General features: G+C 40.5%; 3 protein-coding genes across 3 annotated transcripts; 2 read left to right on the top strand and 1 right to left on the bottom strand.

Annotated features, from left to right (window-relative positions):
• Positions 1–2,720: 2,720 nt before the first annotated feature.
• lzts1 (leucine zipper, putative tumor suppressor 1) lies at positions 2,721–8,412 on the top strand (the record flags this gene model as incomplete). Its single annotated transcript, XM_079222105.1, has 9 exons — positions 2,721–2,951; positions 3,063–3,200; positions 4,096–4,158; positions 4,550–4,709; positions 4,813–5,204; positions 5,296–5,469; positions 6,322–6,453; positions 7,353–7,547; positions 7,864–8,412. 9 exons carry the CDS (start codon positions 2,721–2,723, stop codon positions 8,410–8,412), a joined length of 2,034 nt encoding a protein of 677 aa, XP_079078231.1.
• Positions 8,413–12,839: 4,427 nt separating this feature from the next.
• On the bottom strand, positions 12,840–14,227 carry hspb11 (heat shock protein, alpha-crystallin-related, b11). The gene is made up of 5 exons (XM_079222816.1): positions 14,047–14,227; positions 13,833–13,939; positions 13,571–13,639; positions 13,440–13,483; positions 12,840–13,349 (listed from the first exon to the last, which is right to left on the bottom strand). The coding sequence occupies exons 1-5, from the start codon at positions 14,136–14,138 to the stop codon at positions 13,248–13,250; spliced, it is 414 nt and encodes a 137-aa protein (XP_079078942.1). The 5' UTR covers positions 14,139–14,227; the 3' UTR covers positions 12,840–13,247.
• A 164-nt stretch (positions 14,228–14,391) lies between these two features.
• smn1 (survival of motor neuron 1, telomeric) lies at positions 14,392–18,504 on the top strand (the record flags this gene model as incomplete). Its single annotated transcript, XM_079221724.1, has 8 exons — positions 14,392–14,439; positions 14,949–15,020; positions 15,108–15,227; positions 15,493–15,684; positions 16,795–16,974; positions 17,606–17,680; positions 17,894–18,001; positions 18,249–18,504. 8 exons carry the CDS (start codon positions 14,392–14,394, stop codon positions 18,303–18,305), a joined length of 852 nt encoding a protein of 283 aa, XP_079077850.1. The 3' UTR covers positions 18,306–18,504.
• Positions 18,505–19,520: the final 1,016 nt, after the last annotated feature.

Genomic DNA, 19,520 nt, shown 5'->3' with positions numbered 1-19,520 from the left:
GCTTCCCATTAGTTCTATTCTAACAAACAGATTTCTTCATTGATTTTTGTATGACATCAATGAATCAGTACTGTTCAATCGGTAGATGAGTGGTAAAGCTGTCTGTTTTCTTCACATTCCGAGAAAGTATATCTTTACTCGTGACTAAAATGGGGTCTAAGATTTACACCTGTTTTGTCAGCAGCAGAGCTTAGGGGCCATATCTCTTCTGTTGTTGTTTGTTCATTTGGAACACAGTACCTTGTATATTTTCCTGTCGTGATGCGTGATTGTATTTCATCCACAAGGTGTTTTGTCATGTACTCTGTGGGTTGATGAACGCTCTACTGCCTTCGAGAGACTTGTGCGCCAGCAATGAGACTGTGTAAAAGTGTGTGTTGTTTGCGTGTATGTGTAAAGATGTGTGTGTGTGTGTGTGTGTGTGTGTGTGTGTGTGTGTGTGTGTGTGTGTGTGAGAGAGTAAGTCTGTGAGTGTATGTCTGAACAAACAGCATAAACGTAGGATAGTGGTAAATCACTATAAAACTGAAGCTCTCCAGCCTTCTCATCGTAAGGACTAGTCATTTATTTAACACTCAAATATGGTCCTGGGCTGTTTAGGGAGAATACATCAACCGGCACACAAGAGTCCACACAAAGAGTGGCACACTTCAATAGACAAAGAGCGAAAAGAGAGAGAGCAAGCGCCTTTTTTTCTCCTTCACATGAAGTGTTGTTTGTTCAGGGTGGGTGCAGGGCACCGAGTGGGACGGATGGATGGAGGGAGGGACCGATGGAAGGAGGGAGGGAGGGGGAGAGGATGAATGGTTATTACACAGTAAGTCGATGCACAAACGGAGGGTGTCTGAGGGTGATAGTGGAGAGAAGAGGGGGGTACACGGGGGGTGTAAAAGATCTTTTGTGAAGGATGGGAGTTAATCACTTGAGCGGCACACGCCAGTTCTATGGGAGCACATGTTGTACACTGGCTCCCCCGGGGGGAGCAGGAGGTCCCAAAACACACCCACACACACAGAGTTGAATTTACATGTCAGTTATAATGCAAAGCTGGGTACGGCCCGACTAGAAAGACCCACCCCCTCCACAGAACAGTTAGCAGACACTCCTGGCCGTGGTGATAGTGTGAGGTTTGCATTTGGTGCTGGGTCAGTCAAGGGCACACACGCACAGACATACACATATGTGTGCATGCCTGTTCCATTTCTCCAGGACTGGATAGATGACTCTACAGGGGCCTTGCTAGAGATGGATGCTTAGATTGACCTGGCAGTAAGTACAATATATTGTTTCATTACTTCAGTCCCATGTCAGATGGTGGATGCTAATATCTGAGAGTGATAGTGCCTTCACTGGAGTTTAGATTTAGAGGAAGACATTCAGGCACAATAGAATAGAGGCAGTCACAATCTTGTCAGAGGCATTTACATCACTAGTACAGAGGGGGACTGCATTGTACCATTACTCAATATTTTGAGGGGCTGTTTACTTTCTAGAATATATTTTGAATTGTATTATAAATGAAACAGACAAAAAGGAAAACTAACGCTGTGCTGGAAGACTTCCAATATTTTTCATGAATCTTTTCCTTTTCCTCTTCATGTCTTCATGTTAACTGTCACTGTCTTATTCTACTTTGGAAACTACTCAAACTTCCCCACTTTGTCTCACTTGCTAATTTTCTCTGATGCTCCTAGTCTCCTCATGATGATACATCTATTTTGTACATGTTGCATCTTGCTCATCATTGTTTTCTGAGCGATGAAAAGTGACAGCCTGCATCAGCTCTCCCATCAAACACCTCAAGATAATGAGACTGACAGCATATGTGTATCCTTACAAACACCACCGTGCAACCAATGATCAAGAATTTGCCTCAAGCCAAATGCAATGTGCACTAATATTTGACTTACAGCAGGCCATTAGTTCCATGCTTTGTTGGTGTGGACATTATAAAATGCTTAAAGGCTGAGGACCAGGTGGTTAGCCAGGATGGAGCCCCTTGCTACAAAGTCACTGCTTTTCCCCTGTGGGTTGGAGATCATGATGAGCAGCATCTGGGGTCTCGTTCTTTTTAAAAGAGGGGTGGGGACAGAGAATAGAGCGCATCCTTAGTCCCTCTGTGGATAAATGTCCTTGTATTATAAGAGAGAATGTAACATAAATCCAATCGTTATTTCATAATTCGAGCCAAACACATTAATAAAAGTCAATATGTATGTCTGTGGCCATATTGTATGGTGTTATTCAGATGGCAGCACCAGCCAAGTGTTGAGCATTCTGTAAGTAGCCCAATTGCCAGTTTGTTTAGAGGAAAGGCACCCAAAGGGTTATTTGTCAAATTCAACGGCACAGCCATAAATCTAGACACACAAAGCCAGGCAGAGTGCCAAGATGGACTTTTTTCACTTTGTTTGTTTTGCAAATTTGAACACACCTACTTCAACACTGCATATCTGGACTGAACAGAAAACAATATAACTTAACGACACGAAAACAGCATCAGATGAAACTATGACATGGTTTAGTCCTTTCATGAAAACACTTAATGATCAAAAGCTAATAATCTCTGTGTTTAATGTGTATTATCCCTTTCTTGCCTTGCAGATGGAACCATTGACAGTTCCCTTATGGGGTCATGAGCTGTTTCTTCCCTTCTCTTCTGTGTAACTTTACCTCCTGGACTTCAGCCACACCCTCCCCTCACCTATGCCTGCAGGACCATGGGCAGTGTCAGCAGCCTTGTCAACGGCAACAGCCTTAACAGCAAACACTGCAAGGCATCTGAACATAGGTTTAAAAAGGGAATAAGTCCTCATAGAAAGAGTGGAGGTTGCAGCCTTGAAGAGTTACTAAAGTGTGGCTTCACTCAGGGCTCCTCGTCCACCACTCAGCCCTCTAAAGGCCTGTCACACTCCCGGTCAGGTCGAAGTGAAGATTTCTTTTACATCAAAGTATGTGCCATCAGATGACATTAAATTATAAACTTAGTTTAAAAAAACTAGAAATATATTGCACATATATGCATATACAAAGCATAACATGTTTATCCTTTTACCTCTAAGGTGAGCCATAAACCAAGGTCAGTTCACCATAGAGGAGCACCAATGGAAGGTCATGCAGGTGGAAAAAACAGAGATGGGGAATCAGATGGACGACTGCAACCAAAACTGCTGGTCATGTCAGGAAAAATGACTGACAGGGTGAGCAAAATGTCTATTGTTTCCTCTCTCAATTAGAATTTAAAGGAAGAGTACAGCATTTTTGGAAAATACCTATATTTGCTTTCTTGTCACGTATTGTGTACGATGTTATGTACGATGAGAAGAATAATGGCAAATTTACATTTGTACAGTAACTGTGTAGCTGGAGCCAGCATAGGGTTAGCTTAGCTTAGTATAAAGACTGGAAACAGGGGGAAACAGCTAGCCTGGCTCTGTGCAAAGTCACAAAATTCACCTATCAGTAACCCATATTTTTATTTATACTGTACAAAAAGAACACTTAATAGATATATCAGACATTATGATTTAATGTCCATTTTCATTGCCTCATCAAACCTATTCTTACAACTATTAAGTGGAAGAACTGCAAAAGACTTGAAAACCTCACAGCGAAGTTAAGGGATAAAACATGCAACGCAGGTAGTTAATTGGTAGCAGCCATTCCTCATAACCTGTGTTGAACCTTCCCAGCTTATTAATCACCCCCAGCCAGATTAATGACCTAAGAATGCCTTGATCTTCTCAGTGAAGTCATTTCTGTGCCAAGAATACACAGGCAAATCGAGTCTCCTTCAGTAGGTCTTTATTCCTCAGGGGCAGGAGGCTCTGAAAGGAGAGGAATTTGAAGCGTGCTTTAAAAGAGATAGAGCAGAAAATAAGAGAGAAAAGAAAGAGCTCTCTCTCTCTCTCCCCGAGAGAGAGATCGGGGGCCAACGAGAGTTTGAGGGATAGAAAGAGAGAGAAAAATGAGGAAAGGCATCCCAGTCATGAAGTCAGTGAGAAAGAATGCTGAGCTCACAAGCTTTACCTCTTACACTTCAGCAGTAGCTCATATTATTAATATCACAGAGAAGGGCTATTCATCTTCGCTCAGACAGCACATGGGGGAGAGATGTTGGACGCAGAGGGGAGGAGAGGAGGACAGAGAGGAGGTATGGTACTGCTTGTGACGTTCTTGGACAGCACAGATGGGGCATGCGGAGTATAAGTTCATCTTTGAAATGAGTTTTCTCTTTTATGACAGTCTGGTGAATTTTACTTGCAACTACTGGCTTTTAATACTGCCAACTTGTAGTGAAGCGATCCTGCACACTTCAGTGGTTCTATTTCTAATATAAAAATACTTGATAAAAAAGAAAATCTACCGCCTTCCACTATGTGACAATATTTATCTTTCTGGAAGCCAGTCATTATGATTTTTTAAGTTTCAGAATGTGACTCATCTTTGGCTCTCTGTACTCTCAGTATAAGCTAAGAGGAGCCACTGAATATACAATAAAAAAAATGGGGAAGAGCACCCCTGACTATGTGTCATTTCACTCTTCTAGACCTCTGCTGAGAAGTCATTGGTCCGTTCCACTGCCTTCAAGTCTGTGATTCCCAAGAGTACATCCTCCACAGAGACAGGCAACAACAGCCTGGACATCCTTTGTCCTCTGGATAAAGCAAGGAGCCCTTATAGCAGACACAAGCAAGACACCATCTCAGGTCTTTATCCATATCATATTGATAAACCGTTGCCTCAAAATTAGAGTATTCAGGTGGAACTACAGATTACACAAAAATGAAATGCCGTCTCTTTTTCTTTTAGGGACTCTCTCAGACTCTGGACGTAACTCCATGTCTAGCCTGCCCACCCACAGCACCAGCGGCAGCCTAAGTGCTTCCACGGGTCCTGTCAGTCACAGTGATGGCAGCTCAGGTCCTGCAAACAGCCTTAGCAAGGGAGTACAACCCAATTTCCCTCCATGGGTCAATGGGAATAGCACTAACCCTGACTGTAGCTACAGGGTTGGTTTAAACTGCGGAGGGTTGGCATCTAAGGCTAATGGGGATGCTGGCTCCCCGCTTTGTGCAGAGGAGCCAAGCGCTCTCTCTGAAACTGCAGGTGGGATTCGGTCCCCCATTACTCCAGATGAGTCACTGATTGAACATTTGGAACAAAGGCTGCTGGAGAGAGAGACTGAACTGCAGGAGCTACAGGTATCAAGCTGTATCTTTACTAAAAAAAACAGCATGTACTCATAATCAAGATCAGTGCATCTTATCACTAGTTATCTTCCCCTTACAATAGGTGAGTTTTGAAGACAAGGAAGCAGACACGTGCCAGCTGTTTGAGGAAAGACAAAGGTACTGTGCTGAGGATATGGAAGGGCTGAAGCAGCGCTGCTCCACAAAGCTACAGCAAGTGTCCCAAATGGCTGCAAAAACCCAGCAAGCACTTCAGCTGCAGGTCAGCCAGCTCCAGGTCAGCACACCTACTCTTTTCTTTCTCGTATCCCTGATTTCTGGTTCATCTTCATCACACCAACACTTCCCCCTTTTCAATGAATTAAAGGGAAACTTTCGCACCTTTTTATGTGGATGTCCAATCAATATTAATGGCAAGTGTAGACAATTGAAGCAATACATTCCTCAATGCATGCTACATTGAGTGAAGAAGCTGCTTGAGGAGCTGTGCAGGCAGTGCCTAGATGTACTTGGTTGCATTGAGCGCAAGCTTCTGATGCCCGGAAGGTTCCCGTCGGCCATATTGCAGGCTAGAGGCCATATACTCTGGCTTGAATGAATACGGGTGAATATCCAAGTCACCCAAAACACTGTAAAATGTTTCCTTGTTCATAACATCCTCTGCACTCATATATTTAGGGATGCCATTTTCATTTTTGGAAACGTATCTAGTTTGCAAAACTAGAGAAGAGAACAAGGAAGTTCTTATTTTGAGCGCTATCTAAAGCATGTGCGCCCTCTGCCTTCCAAGAAGCAAAGACAAGAAATCCATGCTGAAATAGCCTGTAATCCTTGCACATACAACTATGCCACTTTCACATCAAATGATGTTGCTGGATTCAAGAAGAACAACAGATTGTGATGCCAAAAACTCAGCTTTCTGGGTCATTATGTCACACAGTGAAGAAGTTATTACTTCAATCGACTACATTTACCATCAATACTGATTGGACACATAAAAGGTGGTGAATTAACCCTTTAAGATACAGTATTTTACCTTAATTTCATTGAAGAAAAAAAGGATTAGCAGGAACACATAAATTCCACACCTTAATAATATGTGAAATGAGAAATGAACTCTTGTATACAGGCAGAGAAGGAGAGTCTTCAGGATGATGTCTCAAAGCTAACCCGAGAGAAGGATCTTATGGAACTCAGACTCAGGTCTTGTGCGACAGAGAGCACACAGCTCGCGCCGACACTGGAGGAAACTCAATGGGAGGTGAGTCATAAGTCGAGTGATATCAATTGGTTTGGAAACCTTGTAGCATACAATCCAATCTGATACAACCTTGAAGGCTGCCGAGGAGGTGTAGGAACATAATGCTCTTCTATCCCTGGATAAAAACTCCACTACTATGCATCATGTGTAATGAGGAAAAGAAATCCACCATAAGAGTCAAAAATCCATTTAGTAGATTTTTTTATATAACCAAATGGTGCAAAGGACTGTATGTAATGTGAAAAAGATCACTCAAAGAGATGAACCTACAGATAATTATCCCCAACTCTGCAGTTATCCTCAACCCAATGGAGCGTTTTAGTATCGTTCAGCTCATTGTTTTGGATTTATGGCCCGAAGCTTTACTGTTCACCATTCTCATCAGACCCGTTTGCAGCTATTTTGCTGCAAACAAACACCTGTTAGATCTGTGTCTGCTGGTCTAAATAGGCCACTATTTGTTAACACTTTTGCCTCTGTGTATTTATGCTGGTAATATGTCCATTTTGTGTTTACAGCCAGTTGAGCAACATGCAGATTGTTTCAGTTATTTAAATATTTAGCTTGCTTTTGGAATGAGGTGAAATGTAAAAGTAGTGTTCTCCATGCATTCTCATGTCATATGATATTTTGCAATGAAATATAAGTTACTAATACTTACTGTCCTGTATGCCATTAAGGACTAACAATTCTCCATCTCAGTGTCACTCTGCTGGGTGGTGTCATTAAGAGGAATGCACAAAATCCATAATAATAAAAATGTTCAGTATGTGAAGCCTTGCACATAATTAACAGTATACTAGAGTATTGGCTGATGTTTTCTTTAACTACCAGTGTGAGGTATATCACATTATTACTCTGACTGGTTCATCTTCATAATTGTCTTTGTCTGAATGTAGGTGTGCCAGAAGACAGGAGAGATCTCATTGTTGAAGCAGCAACTGAGAGACTGCCAGGCAGACGTCAACCACAGGCTAAACGAGATAGTCTGCCTCAGATCGTCACTGAAGGAGAACAAAGCAAAGATGGAGATACTCGAGAGACAAAATAAAGACCATGATGACAAACTGCGCTCTCGAACCATCGAGGTTGAGGTTTGTCTATTCATGATTCAACGGCAATTCATTCCAGCATGGCACTCAAATAAGGATGTGTGAATAAAATAGACACACAGTTCTAATAAGATGAAAGCACTTTGAGTTCGGAAAGATACCTGCTTTTATGTGCTAGTGCTACACTCAACTGTGACCTTAAGACTGTTTTCAATGTCCATGTTTTTGCAGAATTATATAATCACAGTCTGAATAAGTGAGTTTATTTTACACTTTATTTGATTAGACCCTGTTACAGCAAGCAAAATAGTCTGCTTAATTGCTGCCAATGACTGAATATTTTCCATTTTTAATTAAGGTGTGCCAAAATGAACTTCAGCGCAAGAAGAATGAGGCGGATTTGCTGAGAGAGAAAGTGGGCAAACTGGAGGAAGACATTCAGGGAATGAAACAGGATATTGCCATGGCCAAAGAGCAGAGACTGAAGCAAAGTTTGCAACTTGAGGCCCCTGCCCAGTCCCAGGCCTTGGAAAGACCAATCCAAGGCTCTGACAGCCCCGCCCGGGGCCATGGGGAGGAGAGCAGTGGACATATTGCCACAGAATCACTCCAGAGACAGGTGGAGAGACTGAAGCAGCAGCTCAGGGAGGAGAATGACACTCAGGAGAGGCTGGCTAACGGCTTTGAGCAGGAGAGACTAACGTGGAACATGGAGAAAGACCGGGTCATCAAGTACCAGAAGCAGCTCCAGATCAACTACCTGCAGATGCACAAGAAGAACCAGGACCTTGAGAGGATCCTGAAGGAACTGACCGCTGAACTGGAGATCCGGACAGAGCTCGGCATGGATATCAACTACAGCTCAGGGTTACAAACGTATGAGGACGTTATTGCAACAGAGATTTAATGGAAGCACTCACACACGTTCAGTAAAAGTGAACTGGGCTCTTGACTATTTTTTCACCACAGATATTTATGATATTTAAACTGCTGGAGATTATTCACTGCTAATCAGTTGTTTTACAAGGGTTATTTAATAGAATGTGCATAATCTAGTGTATTTTTGTTTTCAGGTCACAATGTATTTTGTGATGACACTGTTAGTACTTGTTTAAAAGTAAATACTAAGTTATTTAATGTTTAATTCAGATTATTTCTTTTTTTACCATGTTGTCTAACAGGATCACTCATAGTTTAAATCAGGCACACACCCTTTATTAGTTGCTCAGTGATAGCTGATTTATCTGTTCCATGATTAATTACCGGGGGTAACACATAATAAGCATGATAGTGGCTTAACATCTGTCCCTTCCAGCGTGGCAAATGGCAGTGGTGTATTATGTGTGTCTGAAGGTCCTGAACCTTGATAGACTTTGCCTTGTATATTCATGTTACTGTTTGCTCCAACACGGTCCATTCTTAATTCAATTCAATTCAATTCAGTTTATTTTGTATAGCCCAAAATCACAAATACAAATTTGCCTCAGAGGGCTATACAATCTCTACACATACGACATCCCTGTCCCGGGACCTCACATCGGATCAGGAAAAACTCCCCCAAATAAAGATAGTAAAAAAACTTTCACAGGGAAAAGAGGGAAGAAACCTTCGAAAGAGCAACAGAGGAGGATCCCTCTCCTCGGATGGACAGAAGCAATAGATGTCATGTGTACAGAATGAACAACGTAACAGAGTTACAGACATTTAATGAATATGAGGGTTTGTGCATGTCATTTCAAAACTGTTCACACGTCCGATGATGTGAATATTTGTTATGTCCACACCAATGTAAAAGTGTTTTGCACTTCAAAATACATGTTCAAATAATGCATTTTCATTCAATTCAACTCAATAGTGAAAATTTTAATCAATATGCATTATACTGCAGTTGATATATTTTATTATATCATCTGTATGTTTGCGTCATTCTCTGGATGAACTCAAACTCAAACTTTCTGTTACTGAGAACATTTCAATGATACAGTAAATTAATTCTGCAAAGCAGTGCCATTACATGTGTCAATTCAGGTACCATGATATATCCTATTACCACTCATAAAAGAATCATCACTCCACCGAACAGATATATCATTAACATAATATTTCATTCACCGTTGTAATCTAACTATAAAATGTAATTGAATGAAGCTCAAGTGTAAATTCAGTAAGGAAGACACTCGTTACTCTCCGGTTCATTTATAAGCTCAGTCTCTCAGCGATTACTTCATCAGCTGATTGAACCAACCAGTCTGAGTCGGCGCAGTTGCCGTAAGCCAATCACAGTGTTGTCAAACTTTGAAAAAGTTTCGCGCTCTGCTTGCTGTCAGTTGTCATTTCAGCTCAAACCGATGAGACCCTCCTCCACCCCAGGCACCTCCAGTCAGCATTTAGTCCTGCTCATCATTCATCATTAGGTTATGGCAACTCCCTTCTTCAACACCACCACCAGTGTCTGGACTCCAGGGGGGATTCTGCCTTCGCAGATATCAGCATTACTACCCCTTGCTTTTCCAAATTCAGGATGGAGTCCAATCGCCAAAGACTTTGCACTATTCAAATATATGCAATTGTAATACATTATTATTAAACTCTAAAACTATCCTGATAGAAATAAATCTATGAACACTTTGAATTGGTGGATAGTGTTTCTGCATTGTTGGATTGTGCATGAAATCCACATTTTGTTAATGCAAACCTTATGCTATGGACCTGTTCATTCCTAATACAGAAATGCACATAGTACAGTATATATCAGAGAACACATCTGAAGGGCAAATGCTAATTTGGGGATTCACTTTCAGAGATTAAACGATGCAGGACAGAATGCAATAAAACAAATATTTTAAGAGGAAAACAAAAGAAAAAAGGGTGATCTCCCAGTATTTTTCTATCTCTCTCCCTACATTGTTCATATAACTTTCTGAGAGTTAGCTGGCACTGTTCCACCTGAAGATAAACAATCCCTCCTAGCAGTAGCTGCGGACATTTGGCTCTGCTATTTTGGAGCTATTCCACTTCCCACAAGGGCAAAGTAGTTTGTGAAGCAAAAGTTTACCTACTCCACCCACTCAATACTCAGGGGCTCACATAGACTATCAGGCAGAAATATATGCACACACTGTGCTGGTCAAGAATGTGTGGCAATCTCTGTAATGAGGCTGCTTGAGATTGCTCAGCTACCCACATTACCACAGCAGGTCAGGAGAGATTTGGAGGCAGACAGACTAAATGGAACTATAAGGTGAGGTGCTGTAACCGGGGGCACTCAAACTCAAAATAAGTGAGAAGTGTTTAACAGCCCTTACTCTGGTCCTTAGCAGAGAGAAGTGGTCAAATTTGGAAACAGCAAAAGAACGGTTCTAGATATGGCACTGGTGAAACATTCCTGGAATTCAATTTGTGAAATCAAACTCTTGTACATCAATGGGCAAAAAATCCTCAGTGAAACAGATGGGGATATGGAAATAAGTACCAACAAACATGCTAGGGTGCAAACACAGGTAATTACAAAATCATCAAATGTCTGTAAATTGTGCATCAGTACTCGTTCTTACACGTCTGCTAGATGACTTCGCTGTATTATAAAACTGTTTATCTAAACAAGTGAATTTGCTATTGATCTCAAGAAACAGTATTGTTCATTGAGGCTCTTTTTAACAGAGGAAGACGATGGCCCGCTCCTGTTGATATATATTCAAAGCTGTCTTCAACTGCGCTCTTTGTCAATCCCTCATTATCATTCTCCATTCCTCTTGGACTTAAATAATGAGAGGATTGTTTTCCTACCCTGCCTAATCATCTAATTTTGGCCTTTAGTGTATCCTTACTCATCCAGCAACTCTTTCCAGCTCAACTTCTGTCATCTTCTGTTAGATGACATTACTAAGCAGATTGGACCAAATCAAAACTGAAATCAAATTAAAGCTCATTGTCAGTGTGCGTGGCTCCGTTACTGACACGAATGGAGGACCACACAGAAAAGATAACAAGAAATTCAAAGTCGTGGTCTGACATGAAAGAAAACAACAGAGCCGACTGGATGAAGGTATTCCTTCCTCAAAGTAACGAGACAAGAATCATCAGAGAAACTTACATGATTGTATACAATAAACATAGATCCTTGCTGCAATGTTGTCATGTGCTTTACGCATATATATTGTGCATTACGAGAAGAATAGTTTAAAAGGGGATATTAATGGCACATTATAACTTTAATTAATATATATATATATATATATATATATATATATATCTTTTTCATGAAATTAACCATTTTCAAGGATGGTATGCAGAGGCAAAGTGGGGTTATGATATACATCTCTTTGTATGGACTCAGCTGAACATACAACGTTTTGGTCCAGCAGATGCCTCGTGCGATTGGAAAGCCGTCAGAAGACACAGGGTGATAATTTAGCCCTGCCCTGCAGTGACATGATAATAATGCACTCATATCCTGCTGTGATTCTCCTGATCGGCTGACAGTCCAGCACAAAAGGACTTGAATTCATTAGTAATGGGGAGGCGCGTTTGCAAACCTTTTCAACATGCAAAAAAGCCATCTCTGCTTAAATATTCACAGCAAACAAATGTAATACATTCACAATTTGAACTATTGTGAATATATATCAAATTGTTCTCCTAAAAGGGGGTTTCCACTTCATTTGATGGCCGGACCCTGACCTCTCACATTATAATATATATTCCATACCTATAAATAATAGATGAGTCAATAACACTGTATCAGTTTCTACCTTGCCCTCATTACTCATTACACACTCACATACTCAAATGTGCTATATCCCAGCCATACCCCAAAGCAATTAGTTGCTCTACAATATCAGGGGGCTAGCTATTCAGGCGTGTTTCATATTTTTATTGGTTTATTTGGATCCCTGTATGCAGACCAAGCTACAGCAAACAGCCTCAGCAAATCCCCAAGCTCCTCCAGTCAGCAAAGTAATTGGGGAGGGAGTCCCAAAGGGTCCTCGGACACTGCTGAACCCTTTGCTACCGACAAGTTGAAATGGCAATAGAGGTAGATAAGAGTCAGTTTGTGTGTGAGTGTACGAGTGTGTGTGGAGGAAATAAGTACAGGAGGTGGCTGGAGTACTAGTGAATAGGCCCTCAGTCTTTAGAGACTTGCTGGTTGGCTGGGAAACCATCTGGTTGCCCAACCCCCTAGCTGCATTCCCATTTCTATGGGGATGTCAAATTCTGCTCATGGGGGGGCTGTCCGGATGCCAATTTAAGCCCCAACTGCTCAACATTTGTTAATTAACTCTCTCTCACAGAGAGAGAAACTTCCTTTGTAAGTAATTCTACCATTCATCACAATCCAACTCTTTTATTCAAAAGCTTTGCCAACTATCAGCTTATGAAATTAGCTAGGAACAGCCCTGTGAGTGAATCCATAACATTAAATAAGCACAAACACAGAAAATTAGTTCAAGCTCATTTCAGAATTTGAGGGCAGATTTTAAAATTCACCATAGCGTTCAACTGTATGCTTTGTTTGCAGTTGCAACCACACTGATACGATCAAGATGATCCCATTAATTTTGTGTAGACATGCATTAATTGAATATTCAGGAGATATGCTAATCAGATTCTAAATTTCTGTTGACAGTGCCCATGCGTGTTATCTAAACAGGTTATAATAATGAAATCTAGTAATATTTACACTGTTCAAATAATGCCATATACGTGTGTGTGTGACACACACACGGCTTTAATTCACAACAATCAAGTGTGTACATTTTGTACACTGACTCTGTGCACTGAGACGAAGTGATCATATCCCGCAGTGATGATCAAACGAAGGTGGATTGCATTGCTTCCATTTAGCTGAAAAAATAAAGACAAGTAGTTGTTTAGTGGTTTATGTTAACAGTAGGATTTTTATAGTTTACATGATAATTATATATTTTGACTTACCAAAATAGTGTTTGACTGAAGATGTCCCTCTTCTTGTTTAAATTCTACAAGACATCAGTTCATTAATACAATTATAAATTATTTACCAATAATGTGTTGACCAATGATCCTCCAGCTGGTGTTGCTCTTACCTTGCTCTGTAACAGACTCAAATTGAGAGGCATTTTGTGATGTGTTCTTTTCTATCTTCAGATGCTTGACTGCAAAAGAAAAGCACACAACCAGATATATATATATATATATATATATATATATATATATATATATATATATATATATATATAATGTTTTTTTTGACAAATAACTAAAACAATTCAGACTCCCAGAAAACTGATTTCTAAAACAATTAATTTGACAGCAACAGTATGTGTGGCACCTTCACAGCCTCCATACCATTATAGCTGTCCACTGTCACAGCTGACAAATGCGAGGATTCAGCGAAGCGAATGATGACCTCTTGAGGAAACATCCCGGTTGACATCCAAAACGTGTTCGTGTTTCTGGGTGAAAGGGGACAAATACATTGTGATCCAACGGGTTTGAGACTCAAACAGCAATAAAAGCAACACCTTGCATCAACTTTCACAAACAAATAGCGGACACTGACCCGTCAGTGATGTTTTCTGGCGGGTGATTCTCATCGCTGGATGAAGCGATGACCACTTTTGCACCCGCAGAATTTAAAGAGGAATCGATCATCTTCAGTGACTCACACGACAACGATTGTGATCTCCGGTGGTTACAACTAACAGAAAATACAATGTGTCGACAGCAAGACACAGCAGTCTGGTTTGTTTACGGGTCTTGGAGAAGTTACTGCTGCTGCCAACCCAACCACCGCGTCGCGAGATATAAACGTCACCCCTTCCCTACGTCACTATTTCCGACGCACGTTGCCCGTTAGTTATTTAGCAATTAGCAGTGAGCAGTGCAGCTTACACATCCTCTACACATGGCGAATGGATGCAAAGACGTGTTGTTTTCACGTGGAGCTGGACAGGTCAGTTACGATGCATGAGTGAGCTCAATATGACGGAACACATACATCTTTGTTTAACGCTTTATATTTGGTTGGACGGTTAAGCTAGGAAGCTAAGCTACAAACCAGCGACGAGTTCTGCTTAGTCTGTTAACAAAGACAAAAGCAATAGTAACAAATTAAACTAGAAACCCACAGTATACCTCACGTGTTCGTGTAGTCGAGATCTTGCCCTATGTGTATATGCCTGTCTTAAAAAGGCATCACTGAAGCTGTAGCTGCTCCTAGATGTTGCACTCACTGTAGCATCCCTTCCAAAGGAAACATGTCAGGTCTATGGTCAGACCGTAGACGTCAGTTCAACTGCAAAAAAAAGTCACTTGGCTCACTGTTAAATAGATCAAATCAAGAGTACGAGTACACTATATGTTTTGCATCTTTTCTGTCATATTTTGCTTTGTATGTGGAACAAATGTGACAACATGCATCTCTCATTTTGCAGAGGCACTTAATCTGTTCTCTTTTTCCAGAGTGACGATTCAGATATATGGGATGACACAGCATTGATAAAGGCGTATGACAAGGCTGTTACATCGTTCAAGGTAAAGTACATGCCTTTCAGTGTGTATGTGTGCATGCAAAATGTTTATGTTTTCCCACTCATGTTATGCTCATGATGTGTGTGGCAGACTGCTCTTAAGGGTGAAGAGGCACCAGAGGCTTCCAAGAAAAACCTGCCAGGAAAAAAACGCAAGAACAACAAAAAGAACCAGAGCAGGAAAAGAACAAATGCAGCCCCAGACAAAGAGGTGTGTATTGCAAATTTAAGAATGCAGATGAATATACAGGATTGAGGATTATTGTTTAATTGACAGTTTTGTAGGTGTCTCAGACAGCATTGAAATCAACATCATACACATTTTAACACATAAGGCAACACATTTTAATGATCTAACTTTGTGGTTAGTACACCCACTTTGTTTTGTTTTTCTCGATTGGGCTACCTCCAGACAGAGAGACAACCAAAATAGTATGGTTAAAGTCATGGTTACACTTTGTTATGTTGTGTCACAGTGGCAGGTTGGGGACTCGTGCAGTGCGTACTGGTCCGAGGATGGCCAGCTCTATGCAGCCACTATCTCCTTCATAGACGAGAAGAGGGGCACTTGTATCGTTGTTTACACAGAATACGGCAACGAGGAGGAGCAGAACCTTGAAGACCTACTTTCAGAGATCTCTGAGGGTGATGAGGAAACAGATACCAAGGTTGTTTTATTTCTATTTATGAAATGCAATTATATGCTTATTTATATATATTTATTTTTTACTAGTGCTGGGCAATGATTCAACATTTTTAATTGCATGATGTTCTGCGATAAATCTCATTGTTTTGCGCAAAATTCAATAATGAATTCAAAAGTAGGGTATTGAGCACTTTTATTTTTAAAGTACTGCTATGAACAAAAGTGCAGTAATATTTGGTTTGCAAACACTTTAAACAAATAAGGTGCTTTTTAACAGCAGTGTTCCCTTAACACAGTAGCAGTTAAAATATTTATTGTAAATCCTAACTTAAACATTAATGTAATCAAATATCAGTAGCAAGTGTCCCCACCGCTCAATTATACACAATTGTAACAAAGTGGTCCAACTTTTTGTGACTCCTCCATCCATGCTTTTTCAAATAATAGAATAAAGAAAATTGAAATCCCTTTCAAGTAAACCAGATTGCTCCATCAGACAAAAACTAATAGCATGTACAATCACTTGGTTAGAACAATGCAAATAAAGTTATATATGTGCAAAAAATAACTAATATTTGGCAACACATGTAATTACCTATAGTGGCTGCAAATAACCTGTTTTGCACTGAATATATTTTAAAGATAATAACAATAACGTTCAACCTGTGGAAAACAGAATGAGTGCAGATATATGTGAGCGTAAGAGTAACCTATTAACGGTGTTTTATGTCTGTGTACTTTGTACTATCTAAAGTGATCATGTTCATGGGGAGAGTGTTCGTCCTGAAACCACAAGGTAGCCTGTTCGATCCCTGGTCTCCCCATAGTTTGCATGTCGAAGTGTCCTTGAGCAAGACACTGAAGCCCCAGTGCTTCACAGCAGCACACTGCTCCTTAATTACAAAGGATGGGTAAAATGCAGAGAATAATTTCCCCACTGTGGGATTAATAAAGGATTATTTAAAACAGTATTATTGGCCATGTGTGTGTAAACATACATGGCCAATAAAGCTGATTCTGATATTATTTAGTTACATTTTTGCCTCTACCTTCTTGAAGACATTTTCCTTTGTATTCTCCAACTACAGAAAATGACAAATTAAGGCTAAAGTAATATGTCTCTACAACTCAGGTAAAGGAGGCAGAATCATCAACAGAGGAAAGTGACAGGTCAACGACACCGAACCATCACAAACAACAGCCACACAGTAAACCCCAGAAGTCCAAGACCCACAGAGAGCCTCCTCCTATGCAGGCTCCTGGTTTCCCTGGTTTTCCTCCAGGTCCACCTCCCATGCATGCTTTCAGACAGGTAAGAAGAAAGACCCCTTATCTCTTTTTATAAGTTGACAAACAAAACTGGTAATAGACTATTTTCAAACATATTTCTTGAGTTTAGTGCGTGTGCGTGCGTGTGCGCGCGCGTCCGCCCGTCCAAAAGTTTGGGGTCACCCAGACAAATTTTCAGTTTCTTCGCAATTTCTCACATGGCATAGCCTTCATTTCTAAGAGCAAGAACAGAATGGCGAGTTTCACATGAAAGTTCTGATTTTCTGGCCATTTTGAGAGTACAATGGAACCCACAAATGTGATGCTCCAGATACTCAACTAGCTCAAAGGAAGGCCAGTTTTATAGCTTCTCTAACCAGCATAACTGTTTTAAGATGTGCTAACATAATTGCTCAAGGGTTTTCTAATCATCCATTAGTCTTCTATGCAATTAGCAAACACGATGTACCATTAGAACACTGGAGTGATAGTTGCTGGAAATGGGCCTCTATACAAAGTGTGTGTGTGTGTGTGTGAACGGAATGAGCCTCAGACTGCACTTATTTAATGTTGGGGAGCGTTCACAGAAGAGGGATATTTAAGCCTCACATTCAAGCAAAATTAGTTCAGTTTGTTGTTTTCAACTATTTTTTATCTTTTATGTCCTCTACCAGGGAGAAGGCCGACGATCTGGTGGTCACGGTCCTGTACCTCCTCACTGGCCTCCCATGATGCCTTGTGGTCCACCAGTGAGTTGGAATATATTCCTGTACACTAATTGCAAAAGCTGCAGGAAATACTGTATTATTTTAGCATTTGGGTTCGTAATCAAGATGTCAAAAGCACACATTTACTCATTCAGTTGGTAAATTGAGAAACACCTTTCAAATTAGCGTATTATTGATGATCAAATATTGTCAGCTTGCAGCATCTGCATTGTGATCACACTCTCTCTGCCTTAGATGATCCCTCCACCTCCGCCGATGAGCCCTGACATGGTGGATGATGAAGCTTTGGGCAGCGTGCTCATCTCCTGGTACATGAGTGGATATCACACGGGATACTACTTGGTATGTGCACAGACGCTAACTGATTAATTATAGGCTATAAAAGGGATGCTTGTATTTACAGGTTCAGTCTCTTGCATTATGTAGTGAAGAGCAGTGGGCGTGTATGGTAATTTGGACTCGAAGTTACTTAATTTTCGCTGTTATTCTTCTTGGCTAGAAGAGCCTTTTCATCAAATGCCTCTAGCTGCATAATATGTGAGTCCTTGATTTTTAAAAGTAAAGCTATGTTAACATATTCTCTTTACAGGGGTTGAAACAAGGACGCAAAGAAGCGGCCAATTGGACGAAACTGCAACACAAATGAAATGATCAACTCAGCATTTCATAGTTTCAGTTTCTTAGGGCGTGACCTGCTGCAGCATCCATCCTCCCTGTTGTGCCTGATGTGTGTTTTTCTTGTTTCAATGAAATGTTATAAACTAAGTGTACATGCTATGAGTTCATTGTAGCTCAAGGAGGAGAGTTTTGTATTCTTTGTAAATAGATTAAATAAAGGCTATCGGAGCAGCACCGTTGATAACTCTTGCTTTGTTTTTATTGCACTGTTGCATAGAGGCCTGTTGTAAAATTAAACTTTATTGGGCAGCAGCTGTCTGTAATTACAGACATACATGTTTTCACTCGTAAACATATTGTTCTCATTTGTTTTTCTAATTATAAAAAGAAAGAATGGACTTAATGATGCATGGTTGTAATGGCAAGTAATGTCCAGCAGAAGTCAGACTAGTATAATGTATTAATGTTTTAAGACTATGTGACATTATCACATAATAGTTAGGTGTTTAAACCTGTACAGAACCACTCTTTGCTTCTAATTGTATTGCAAGCCAACTTGAGTCCTGCTTTAGTCCCTCTGGTGCTTTCCAAGCAGTCAATTCAGAAAAGTGTGTGCGTGTGCTCACGCACATTTGAGCGCTCTTTCTTTTTTTATTTATCCCTGAGGTGTTCCCTTGCCCACCACCCAAAATAGGACCTTATCCATCATAATTTTGCTGCTGCACATCAGATGGGTGCATATTCAGGATGATCATAGGCAAGGCTGCAGCTTCAACTCATTGTTGTGCAGATACAAACTATTCTTAAACAAGAGACATTAAGATCACTGAAATATATTTTGTCTTGGCATCCTTTACACTTGACAAGCTCAGATTTAATAGCTTTTAATGCATATAAAAAGGCCTTTACCGGTCAGAGAAAACATTGAGGTGTTTATATACCATTGGAGTAAATACACCAATTTTGTATGGTTTCTTTATGGTATGCTTGTTTGGAATGAGAACGTGAAATTAATTAGTCTTGATAACATTGGATCTGCACACCCGTTATTTATTTTCCAAATGGTACTGAAAACTGATCCTGGAATGTTTCTGATCTAAGAACAGTAGAGGAAGTATGGTTATTGTATATGTGTATATTTAGAATATAGAAAACCACATGTAATTACAGTGGGATCAGCCACAATCATTCTGCTGCGCCTGTAGCACTTTCATTCCATGAAAAGAAAACCGAATAGATTTCC

This window comes from Taurulus bubalis, assembly GCF_910589615.1.
Source record: "Taurulus bubalis genome assembly, chromosome: 8".
Classification (NCBI taxonomy): domain Eukaryota; kingdom Metazoa; phylum Chordata; class Actinopteri; order Perciformes; family Cottidae; genus Taurulus; species Taurulus bubalis.
Note: the sequence above shows the minus strand (reverse complement) of the source record. Positions and strands in the feature narration are given on the sequence as shown.